We start from the raw sequence: 12,656 nt of genomic DNA on the forward strand, positions 1-12,656 counted from the left end.
ACTGAACACTTTATTAACAGATTGTAGAATGGGTACAGTACGGCTCAATACACACAATTGTTAAGGGGATACAGACCAGAGAAAGACAATACAAATATACAGTACTGTTTGTTGTGGCATAATTTCTCTCTCTCTCTCTCTCTCTCTCTCTCTCTCTCTCTCTCTCTCTCTCTCTCTCTCTCTCTCTCTCTCTCTCTCTCTCTCTCTCTCTCTCTCTCTCTCTCTCTCTCTCTCTTTCTCTCTCTCTCTCTCTCTCTTCTCTCACAGATGTGTGTAACAGTACCGACCTGCCAGAGGTTGAGATCCTCAGTCTTCTGGAGGAGCAGCTGCCGGTCTACCGGCTACGGGCCGACACCGTCTACGGCTACGACCACGATGACTGGCTGCACACTCCCCTCCTCTCGCCGGACGCCCGGATCGACCTGACCACAGAGCAGCTAGAGGAGACACTCAAATACTTCTGTAAGTCTGCCAGAGGAGCTTCAAATTGGGGGTGGGGGGGGATGGGGGGGTTCTGCTCTCTTCTACTGTGAGCCTTTGTCAATTTGTATGTCGTTTGCGACACTTTAACTGAAAGAATGATCTTCATGTATGTATCAGTGAAAACTACAAGGGTTTATTTTATGTGTAACGCCAGAATGTTGCAAATGTCCTTCTTGATCCTCCAATCAAAACTGTTGCTTCCCTCGCGACGACAACGGTTTCAATTGGAGGATCAAGAAAAGAGGGCAAAGTTTCAGATAGGTCAATTGTATTGTGAGGTGCTCTGTTTAGAAGCAAGGAGGGTCAGCTGTCCAATGGGAGATGGGGTGGGGGGTGGGGTGGGGTGGGGGAGGGGTGCATGCTCAGATTGCACTGGTGGAGTGTTTGGGGACCAAATCTTAACGGCACGTGAGCAATACTCCAATGATATGATGCAACATGTCACTGTGATTTATCCTCAATTTTACTCTCCTTGTTTAGAAGGAGGAAGTTGCTGAATCATTGTGTGAAGAGGGTCCAGGAGGAAGTCAGATAGTTGCTTCCTGATCTTTTGTGTTTGCTATTGTGGGTGATATATAAGATACAGCCAGACTTGTGCCAGCACTTTCCACTGTGAATGAATGAATGAATGAAAACTTTATTTAACAGATTGCAGAATGGGTACAATACAGTACGGCTCAATACATACAATTGTTAAGGGGATGCAGACCTGAGAAAGACGTTTGTCTTGTTTCCATCAGTGTGTGTGTGTGTGTGTGTGTGTGTGTGTGTGTGTGTGTGTGTGTGTGTGTGTGTGTGTGTGTGTGTGTGTGTGTGTGTGTGTGTGTGTGTGTGTGTGTGTGTGTGTGTGTGTGTGTGTGTGTGTGTGTGTGTGTGTGTGTGTGGGGGTGTGTGTGTGGGGGTGTGGGTGGGTGTGGGTGTGCGTGGGTGTGTGTGTGTGTGGGTGTGTGTGTGTGCATCCATGTGTCTGTGTGTAAATGAGAGTCAGGGGATTGTAGAAGACAATCACCATAGTGACTGTTCTTGTGTCGATCAGGGAGATGTGTGACCTTGAGGATGCAGGCAGAGGAGGAGAGATAAGATAAGATATTCCTTTCAGGATCCCCTTGGGGAAATTCAGGCATCATAGCAGCATGGGGGGAGGGGGGGGGGGGGGTACAAGGTAGTAAAAAGCAGTGTAAACAATATAACAAATCAATATAATTAACTCTGGACATGTGCATATGGGCAACAAGGTGTGAGATGAGGGTATGTATTCCCTCTCAGTTATATTTGCCCTACAATAAATAGTTACAATATATATTCTAATAATCTATTAATCTAAATCGAATCTAATATATAATCTAAAAAACTAAATGCTAAAATGCTAAATGCTAAATATATGCAATATATAATCTAATAATTTAAATCTAATATATAATCTAAAAATGCTAAAATGCTAAATATGTGATCTGATGAAGTATACAGTATTCACATAAGGTGTGGTATGCATGAGGTATTATATTGTCCTTTTAGGTGGGAGTCAGCTACTAGGTTCCTATAGTTGGATGTCTGGCAGCAGTCCCTGCCCACTGTTGTGGAGCCTGATGGCCGCTGGTATATGAAGGACTGGCAGAGAAGGAAAGAAAGAACGAGTACATTTTAATTGAGTCATTTAGCTTTTGACGCTTTTATCCAAAGCAACTTTCAAATTGTGTACAACAAGTCAGCAGGAAGGGTACAACTCTGGCAGCTAAGGGTAAGCAGTATTGTTTGTCATTCAGTGTTGAACCTTTGTGCTACACTCTGAGTGCATAGTAGTATAGACCTATTAACATTGTAGGTAGTAGTGCTGGACTATGTCTGTACTAGGGTGAAAGAAACAATCCCCACTACCAAAATGAAAGTTTACCCAAATCAAAAACCCTGGGTAGACAAATCCGTCCGTGAAGCTCTGAGAGAGCGCACCAAAGCATACAACGACGGCCTAGAGGCAGGCAACATGAATGACCACAAGGTGGCGCGATACAACGTAAGGAGGACTGTGTCAGAGGCCAAACGACGCTACAGGGATAAAATTGAACTCCAGTTTGAACAAGCTGACTCTAGAGCTATGTGGCAGGGGCTCAAAACGATGACAGACTACAAAGGCGCCTCCCTCAAACTGAACAGTGACATCTCCTTAGCAAATGACCTCAATACCTTCTATGCGAGGTTTGATGCTGGTAATAACAACACCAGCTCACAAGCCTCGGCAATGGGGGGGGGGGGGGTCGGCTGCTGATGGAGGCGCAGTGTTCAGGGTAACAGAGCATGAGGTGAGGCGGACCTTTAAAAAAGTGAATATCAGGAAGGCAGCAGGTCCAGACGGCATCCCCCGGCCGCGTCCTAAAAGTCTGTGCCGACCAACTGGCCCCAGTATTCACTGACATATTTAACCTGTCCTTAGAACAGGCTGTCATCCCCACCTGCCTGAAGAAGTCCACTATTATCCCTGTACCCAAAAAATCCAAGCCTGCTTGCCTCAACGACTACCGCCCTGTAGCTCTCACCTCCATAGCCATGAAGTGCTTCGAGAAGCTAGTAAAGGGCTACATCTGCTCCTCCCTCCCCATCAACATGGACCCCCCTGCAATTTGCATACCGCCCCCAACAGGTCCACGGAGGACGCCATATCCCATGTGCTGCACACAGCAGCATCACACCTGGACAAGAGGCAGGGGAACTATGTGAGAATGCTATTCATCGACTACAGCTCGGCATTCAATACCATAGTCCCCTCCATACTCATAGCCAAGCTCAGGGACCTGGGCTTGGGCTATGACCTCTGCCAGTGGGTCTTGGACTTCCTGACTGGCAGACCCCAGGTGGTGAGAGCAGGCAACTGCACCTCCTCATCCATCACCCTCAACATAGGGGCCCCCCAGGGCTGTGTTCTGAGTCCCCTCCTCTACTCCCTGTACACACACGACTGTGTGGCTCAGCGGAGTAGCAATACAATCGTCAAATTTGCTGACGACACAGTGGTGGTAGGCCTGATCTCTGCCAACGACGAGAGGGCCTACCTGGAAGAGGTCAAGGTCCTGGCGGGATGGTGCCAGGAAAACAGCCTCTCCCTGAACGTCAGCAAAACAAAGGAGATGATTGTGGACTTCAGGACGGTCGGGGGTCAAGGACTACAGCCCCCTCAGCATCGACGGGGCACCGGTTGAGAGAGTCAACAGCTTCAAGTACCTCGGAGCCTACATATCCGAGGACTTGACATGGACCACACACATTAACAGTGTGGTGAAGAAGGCACGACAACGCCTCTACTTCCTCAGGCGCCTAAGGAAGTTCCAAGTCAGCCAGAAGATCCTTAAGAACTTCTACTCATGTACAATAGAGAGCATCTTGACCGGCAACATCACCTCCTGGTTTGGGAATAGCACTGCAAAAGACCAAAGCAGACTACAAAGAGTGACACGTTCAGCCGAACGCACAATTGGAGGGGGGCTCCCCACCCTCCAGAACATTTACTACAAGCGTTGCAAGGGGAAGGCTAAGAGAATTATTAAGGACTCGAGCCACCCGAACAACTGCCTCTTTGAACTGCTGCCGTCAGGCAAGCGATACAGGAGTCTCAAGGCAAGCACAGAAAGACTCAGAAGTAGCTTCTATCCCCAGACCATCAGGCTGCTAAACGAACAATGAATGAACACTACACAACAACAACCACCAAACACACATAGCACACACATCCACACGCACACACTCACTTTAAACAAACACACTGTAGCACCCACTCCACACACTTTATAGCACACACCCACTTTAAACAAACACACTGTAGCACCCACTCCCCACACTTTATATTTATGGATGAAGGATTGCACTACAACTCGTACACCTTACTGTAAATTGTACCTAAAATTGTACCTCATCCCATTTCTGCTTTGCACTAGATAGTACTGTACATTAGTACACTGCATAGTATTGTGTATTGTATATTATATGGTAACTCAGAACATTGTACATATGTCTATACCGAACACTGTGACCTCATTTTCTTCTTCTAAATTCATGCTATATTATGTTATTATGTTATTTGATACTATCTTGTCTAGCACAGTCTCTGGAGCGTAACAGTAAGAAGCATTTTGTATGAAAGTATTCTGTACTTCTGTATGACAACTATTAAAGAACTTGAACTTGAACTTGAACATAGTAGATAGTAGTACAGACATATTAGCAAAGTACATAACAGTAAAAGACAGTAAGAAGGTTCGTTCAGATATTGATTGAAGAGGTGGGTTTCATCTGTCCAGGACGTGTGTAGTCTTTTACCAACGGAGTTGCAGTTCCACGTTCGGGTTCCGCGATCTGATTGGCCACTGACGTTTCTCTCTGCGCCAATCGCGTTACGCCTATTTCTGCCTCTAACAGCCTGCTAGCTAGCTAACGCCTAGTTCTATCACTGGTTAAGCTTGGCGACTCTTTCGAAGTTGGTTAAGGTTAGAGTTTGGAATCAGGGCTGGTGCATAGCTGTCAACATTGGGATTTGAAAAAACTGGATATTTCGCCCCGCCCCCTTCCCCCGGCCCCGCCCCCTCCCAATGTAGTCTCCTCCCCCTCGTATGATTATATATATAATATTGTCTGCACTGCGCAGCCGTGGAATCGCGAGGCCATAGATTTAGAATAGATAGAAAGGGCAAATTGTGGTGTATCATAATTAATTTGTTGAATACAATAGTATTTTTATAACGTTGACACAAATTAAAGAATATTTACACTAAGTTCTCTTTTACCTCTTATTTAATTCATTCATTCATTTAATTGTAGGCACTGTTTATATTCTACATAGTCCTGTGTGTTGTATATTGTGTCCTATGTTACTTTTGTGTTTATTGTCTCTTTCTATATACACCGTGGGAAGGGGGGCACGTAATTGAATTTTATACTGGCACATGGGTCTAATACAGCAATGGATTATGGGTAAATGCAATGTTAAAGCAGTGCCAATGTAAGACTGACTTTACATTAAACGAATGACAATAATATAGTATAAAGTAGGGTATTATTTGGACTAAAGAATGGTGTTGGCTCACCCTACTCGCATGTTGAGGGAGAGCACCATACATTATACACTGAGAAACCACGGCCGAGAGTGAGCTCTCCGGAACAACACCACATTGCCGGTATTGCGTCTCTGCCTTTGTAGGTAGGTAGTTGTAGAATGTAATATGTGTTCTTATGAAACCAAGCCGCATTTCTCGGAGATCTCTGATTGGCCACTCCGTGACGAGCTGTGTCTTTGCCCATTTCCACGCCAAACAGCCTGGCGTTCTATCGCCATGCTCTAAGACAAACTCTAACCTTAACCAACTTCGAAAGAGTGCCTAAGCTTAACCGTCGAAAGAACTTGCCGTCACGCTCTAAGACAAACTCTAACCTTAATTAACCAACTTCGAAGAGTGTCTAAGCTTAACCAGTGTAGAAACAGGCGTCGGCCAATCAGAGAGCGTCTCCGAGAAATGAGGCTTGGTTTCGTAATCACGCATGTAATACATACATACACTGTTCTTCTTCTTCTTCGGGTCGCAACCGTCTTCCGGTCTGACTTCCTGTGCTAACGTTCTAATCTACACTGCTGCCACCTGTTGTCACAGAGGGGAATTGCAGCCATTTTGTAAAAATAAAAAAAAATGTAAAAAAAACAGGAAAAATACGGGGAAATATTTTAATGGGATGACGGCGGGAAGGAAGGTTGAAATACAGTACAATCCTGGGAAAAACGTGATGGTTGACAGGTATGGGCTGGTGGTCTATCGCCCTGCTCTAAGACAAACTAACCTTAACCAACTTCGAAAGAGTCGCCAAGCTTAACCAATGATAGAACTAGGCGTCACGCGATTGGCGCTGAGAGAAACGTCAGTGGCCAATCAGATTGTGGAAAACTGCAACTCCGTTGGTAAAAGACTACACGCGTCCAGGACAGACAATAGGCTGCTTCGGTCAGAGCGCAGGGTCTTGAAGGTCTGTAGTTGGAGACCATTGACTGGAGGTAGGAAGGAGCCATTCCCCTCGCTGCATGGTATGCCAGGTCAAGAACCTTGAGCAGATTCGTGCGGCAATAGGAAGCCAGTGCAGCTCCCTGAGAAGTGTGGTGAAGTGGGCTGTCTTTTGGTAGATTGGCTACGTTCTCCACTGCGACTGAAGGGTTGGTCAGTGGGGAGGATTCAGCCGGCAAGTGAAGTAGCTTCGTTTTGCTCTGGTTCAGTTTGAGGTGGTTGGCCGTCACCAAGGCGGACAGGCGGGCTTGGGTATCTGAAGGAGAAAAGGAGAGGAAGAGTTGAGTGTCATCGGCATAGTGGTGAGAAGTGATAATGTTACCCAGAGGTGGTGGGGGGCCGACAGGGTGCCTCTCCAAGATACTTGGTAGGAGCGGACGTAGAGGTAGGATGACAGCCATGCCAGCGCTGTACCTGCGACTCCCATTCCTGCAAGAGAAAGGGAGAAACCGGAGAGGTCTATTACTGTAATGGAGTAGTTGGAGGAGGATCCGTCAGTCCTTCCTCTGATTGGTGCCCTCTGACCTCCTGTCCTCCAATCAGAACACAAATTCAGCTTCACGTTCACCTCAGACTCAGCAGCTATAATTGTTCCTCTCCCTCTTTCTTTTGCTACTCTATATCTCTCTCCCATTCTCTGCCTCTCTGTCTCTCCTCCTACTCCTCCTAACTACTTTGTTTGTGTGTGTGTGTGTGTGTGTGTGCGTGTGACTGTGTGCGTGTGTGCATGTGGGTGTGTGTGTGTGTGTGGGAGGGAGGGAGGAGTGTAAACGAGACAGCTCTACAGTAGCCGAGCATAGGAGTGAGAGAGAGAGAGGGAGGGAGAGGGAAAGAGAGAGAGAGAGTTCCTCTTGAGCGAACGCGTGTTATCTAAAATCACCCAGGGACAGGCTTATGATCAATTCTGGTGCTCCGTATCCGTGGTCACCGGAGGAGAGGTGGGCAGCGAGATGGAGAGAATAACGGGAGATGGATGTGAGCGACACCACTGGCACCACGAGGAGGGAAGGAATGGTAAATAGAAATAGACACGTCGTCGTAAACATGTTGTTGTTTTTATAGTCGGATCACGGAATGTTTGTTCTATCCAGCGTTCTGACGCGGACTTGTCTATATACTGTATATATATAGTAGATATCAAGTTAAACTTGGACTCCTCTCTGTTTATTATCTCATTATGTTCTGTACAACAGAGTGTTGAGTGATGTATGACTAGAAATGTTATGATTTAGCTGTTCTGCTGCGCCAGGGGAGCAGGTTTTTAGACTCTGATTGTTTGTCACTGGTGTTTCTCAGAGGCGTAGCGGCAACACAGTTGTGTATGCTGGACTCACAGTGTGCGTGTGTGTGTATGTGTGTGTGTGCGTGTGCGTGTTTGTGTGTGTGTGTGTAATAGGTTTATAGTGGAGTCTGGCCCAGGCTTTGTTCGGCTCATTAAGGGGATTTTATCGATGCTCAGTGACTTTGAGATCACTCAGTCTTGACATGTCTTCCCTCGGGTACACACACACACACACACACAAACACAAACACACATGCATGAAATACAGTAAGAAGCATGACTGTCAGAGAGAAGAAGAAGACAGAGAGAGAGAGAGAGGGAGAGAGACAGAGACAGAGAGAGAGAGAGAGAGAGAGAGAGAGAGAGAGAGAGAGACACAGACAGACAGACAGACAGACAGACAGACAGACAGACAGACAGACAGACAGACAGACAGACAGACAGACAGACAGACAGACAGACAGACAGAGACACACACACACACCTGCACACACACACACACACACACACACACACACACACACACACACACACACACACACACACACACACACACACACACACACACACACACACACACACACACACACACACACACACACACACACACTTTCAGATTTTATTTACCTCTGTAAGCCAAGTTGGGTCACTAGCTTATCGATTGTGCTTTATTTTTTTTAAAGATTTATTTTTTCAGAAACAATAACAAACAATATGAAGGTTGTTTAATTACATTTACATTTACAGTAGCTGACGCTTTTATCCAAAGCGACTTACAAGTTGTGTACAACAAGTCAGCAGGAAGGGTACAACTCTGACACCTAAGGGTAGGTAAAATTGTTCATCAAACAGTGTCGAACTAGCATAGTAGGTAATACAATACTAAGGTCGATTCCTTAGTAGCAGAGTGCATACTAGTAAAAGCCTAAGAAGGTTAGTATTTTTTTTCCTTTCTCTCTCCCATCTTCATTTCAGATATTGAGTGAAGTGTGTTTTTAGCCAACGGCGGAAAATGAAAGGAAACATCGTTTTTTTATGTTTAATATTTTAACAATTTCAATATGCTTCCCTGATTAATAATTAAACCACAGATGCAGTGCCCAGATGGGTGATACTGTAGGACAGTGGTTCCCAACCTTTTTTGAGTACTGTACCACCAAAGCATTTCAAGCCAACCAAAAGTACCACCTACTACGCAATCAATCGTGGTGATGCCCAGGATGTATAATTAATAAATTAATAGTCTATATATTGTGGCAGACCGGCTGTGTGTGTGTGTGTGTGTGTGTGTGTGTGTGTGTGTGTGTTATTGAAGTAAAGCTTTAGTTCTGAGACACCATTCACCATGGATAGCCACCAGCCACCATGACAGCACAGAGCAGTGTATAGTCAAATCGGCACGTACATTAAAATTGGCACGGCGGCCGATACATGGCACAGCGGCCCTACATTAAAATTGACATGGCGGCCCATCCTGTGTGTGTGTGTGTGTGTGTGTGTGTGTGTGTGTGTGTGTGTGTGTGTGTGTGTGTGTGTGTGTGTGTGTGTGTGTGTGTGTGTGTGTGTGTGTGTGTGTGTGTGTGTGTGTGTGTGTGTGTGTGTGTGTGTGTGTGTGTGTGTGTGTGTGTGTGTGTGTGTGTGTGTGTGTGTGTGTGTGTGTGTGTGTGTGTGTGTGTGTGTGTGTGTGTGTGTGTGTGTGTGTGTGTGTGTGTGTAGCTAAGGTGAAACCTGGGAGTGGAAGAAGGAGAGAAGTGATGAGGAGAGATAGAGAAGAGGAGATTTTTGTCTGTGTGACCCAATGCGACAATTAATGTGACACTTAAATCATATATTCAATCATAACTAATCATATAAATTATAATAGCCATTGTTTAAAGACTAAAAGAAAGCCTGTCATACAAGCTAAGAACAGTTGTGTCTTTACCTTGAAGAGAGAGATTCAGCTGGTTGAGTTTGCTGAAAATGTCAGAGAGGTTTCCCAGCCAAGCTACCCAGTCTGTGTCGTCGAACATCGCCACAAGGGGGGTGTGTGCTCAGACAGAAATGCCCTCACTTCATTGCGCAGCTCGAACAGCTGCTCGCTGTAACGTCTTCCCTCGGGATAACTGTCGGTGTGAAGCAGGAGCTGTTTATGTTCTGACCCACCGTCTTCACAAAGTGACTGAAACAGTCTATGATTCAAAGGCCTGGACTGTATGAAGTTGATCACTTTTACGGCATCATTCAAAACATCATTTAACTCTGGACTCATTCTCAGCTAGTGCTGAGATGTAACGTCAGGGCCGGGGTTACCTTTTTTTACGTGTGCCATTAATCCATTTACTCTGCCGGTCATCGCCGCAGCGCCGTCTGTGCACACATGAGAGCAGTATTTCCAATCCAGCTTGTGTTGAGAGAAAAAATTGTCAATAACGTTAAAAACGTCCAGTCCAGTAGTTCTCCCCGTGAGTTTCTTGCAAAACAGAATGTGCTCGTTCATCTCCAAAGTGTCTTTGTAATGCACAAACGCAATCAGGCGTCGGTTACACCTTTCGTATCATCTTCGTATTGTTTTCATATGCGTTTCGCCGCGACGTCGTGCGCCTCGAGTCACACGTTCGTTTTTTTTTCTCGTTTTTGTCACCCGAGCACACTGATGTAGTACACTGCCAAAGCAGTAGGTGGCAGTAGGTGGCAAACATGAAGGCAATTTCAACCAATCAGAACGAATGTGCCAATACACTTCCTGGAAGCTCCAGCAAAGAAAATGTCAATAAGGCAGGCGCCTATGCCGCGCCACCATCTTGCCTATTTACTCAATGCAGCAATTCTTTTTCAGCAAAGCCTAATAAAAGTGCAATAATCAAAACGGATACATTCACTGTGTGTTCTGCCTGTCATTTGTTGATGAAACAAAACTAACATCAACACAAGTGACCACCAAGAGCGGATAGTTTAGTCTAAAAAACGATCGGTAGCATTGTTAGCTGCATGCTAACGTCAATGGAGTATGCCATTATAACAATATAGCATTGTGGCTAGAAGCTAACGTTAGCTCACGCTACTTAGCCAGCACCAAAACTGATGATATCGCGAGCTATCAGTAGTTAGATAACATTAGAGACAACGCTGTGTGTATTAAACAAAGGTGAATAGATGACTGGGCCATTTTGTTTAATGCTTGTTAAGTTGAAAGAGGAGCTCTGAGCTAACAGGGTCTGAATCCTGATAGCTCACGTTAGCCAGCTGCTCATGCAATCGGTAATGCTAGCAGAATGAATGGATGTAAACTTTATTTAACATATTGCATATGGGTACAATACAATACGGCTCAATACAAACAATTGTTAAGGGAATGCAGACTGTTGTAGCTTGGACTGGGGTCCTTATAACAATAACTTGACAACACATGGTAGCTGAAGCTATTTGGGACACGGAGCTATGTCCACAAACACACACACTGTTGTCACCGGAAGGGCACGCAGATGGTATCTACTGCGCATGGGCGTTTTCGCAACAACGGCTCCGTGCTGACTACACGCTGTTGTCGATTCGCATTTCTGTGTAATAGGGACATCAAACGTCGTCAAAAACGGAAAAAAAAACGCCAGGAATACACTAGTCTAACCATGGCCTCAGTTGTGCTTCCCCACTGACATCCGTCTATTCATCCAACTGCAAAGCGAACATAATTTATATGCTTTACATTGTTTCTGGATGAACCAGCTCGACTCAGCCATTGATCCATAATGATTTTTATCTCAATAAACACCAGCGCATTCACTTGATAGGATGTTGTTTTGCTAGCCAGCGCGCCACTACAATGATGTTAATTCAGAGTTTTTTTTTCTTCAATGAACACCTGACAGCTGACAGACAGTCCGGCGCCGGCGGGCGGGAAGCTGAACTCAGCGCCAATAATAATATAATTATAGCCAGCAAATGATTACTTAATTTGAATGCCCCAATTATGGTTACATTATTACAGATTATGCATTATTCATTATGTGGGTACAGTTTTCCTGTACAATTTCTAATAAAAAAATAAAAAAAACAATTTTTTTTTTTTTTTTTTTTTTTTTACTTTTCAAAATTTCACATACCACCTGGGGACCACACACGTACCACTAGTGGTACGCGTACCACACGGTTGGGAAACTGCTGTAGGAGACGCTTTAAAAGCAGAATGACGTCAGCTAACTGGTAAACTGGCACAACATCGATCGCAGCTCCGCTATCAATAACAGGCTGGGGACATGGAGAACAAACTCGGCCTCACCCTCTCAGCTTCACCCCTGTCCCTCACCCCCTCTCCCCTCTCCCCTCTCCTCGACTCACCCCTCTTCCCCCCTCGGCCTCATGTTAGGTCGTGTTACTGGAGGGGGTTGACTGACTCACATCCTGAACTGAACTGAATATGACCACCCCCCCCCACATTGCAGTCTCTTTGACGCGTGGCTCATCGGATGCGGAGTCAGGTGTGACTGTTATGTAATTAGTCTGTAGTGATGTCAGCCTGGTCTTGCTAATGATTACTCTGTTATGAGGTCTGATGAGGTCATGTGTGTGTGTGTGAGTGTGTGTGCGTGTGTGTGTGTGTGAGTGTGTGTGTGTGTGTGTGGCATGTGTATGTGTGTGCATGTGTGTGATGTGTGTGTGTGTGTGCATGTGTGTGTGTGCATGTGTGTGTACCAGTACAAAGGCGTTGATGATGATTCCAGACATGCTGGTGCCCACTACAAAGCGCAGCACAGTACCACAGGGAGGCTGGGTGCGAAGGCACTTGCCACTCACCGAACACGCTGCAGCGCTATGGACCAGGTAGCAGAGCGGGGCGGCGGCCATACCTGGTGCATACAGAGAGAGAGAGGGAGAGGAGA

At 45.8% G+C, this 12,656-nt stretch overlaps 1 protein-coding gene across 1 annotated transcript in view; it reads left to right on the forward strand.

Annotated features, from left to right (window-relative positions):
• The first annotated feature begins 7,343 nt into the window (after window positions 1-7,343).
• trak1b (trafficking protein, kinesin binding 1b) overlaps window positions 7,344-12,656 on the forward strand; it is a 42,715-nt gene continuing 37,402 nt past the window's right edge. The window contains 1 exon segment of the mRNA XM_084313482.1: window positions 7,344-7,529. Coding sequence (XP_084169608.1) covers window positions 7,466-7,529 — 64 coding nt within the window. The 5' untranslated portion in view covers window positions 7,344-7,465.

Source organism: Notolepis coatsorum (genome assembly GCF_963971535.1).
Source record: "Notolepis coatsorum genome assembly, chromosome: 4".
In the NCBI taxonomy this organism is placed as follows: Eukaryota; Metazoa; Chordata; class Actinopteri; order Aulopiformes; family Paralepididae; genus Notolepis; species Notolepis coatsorum.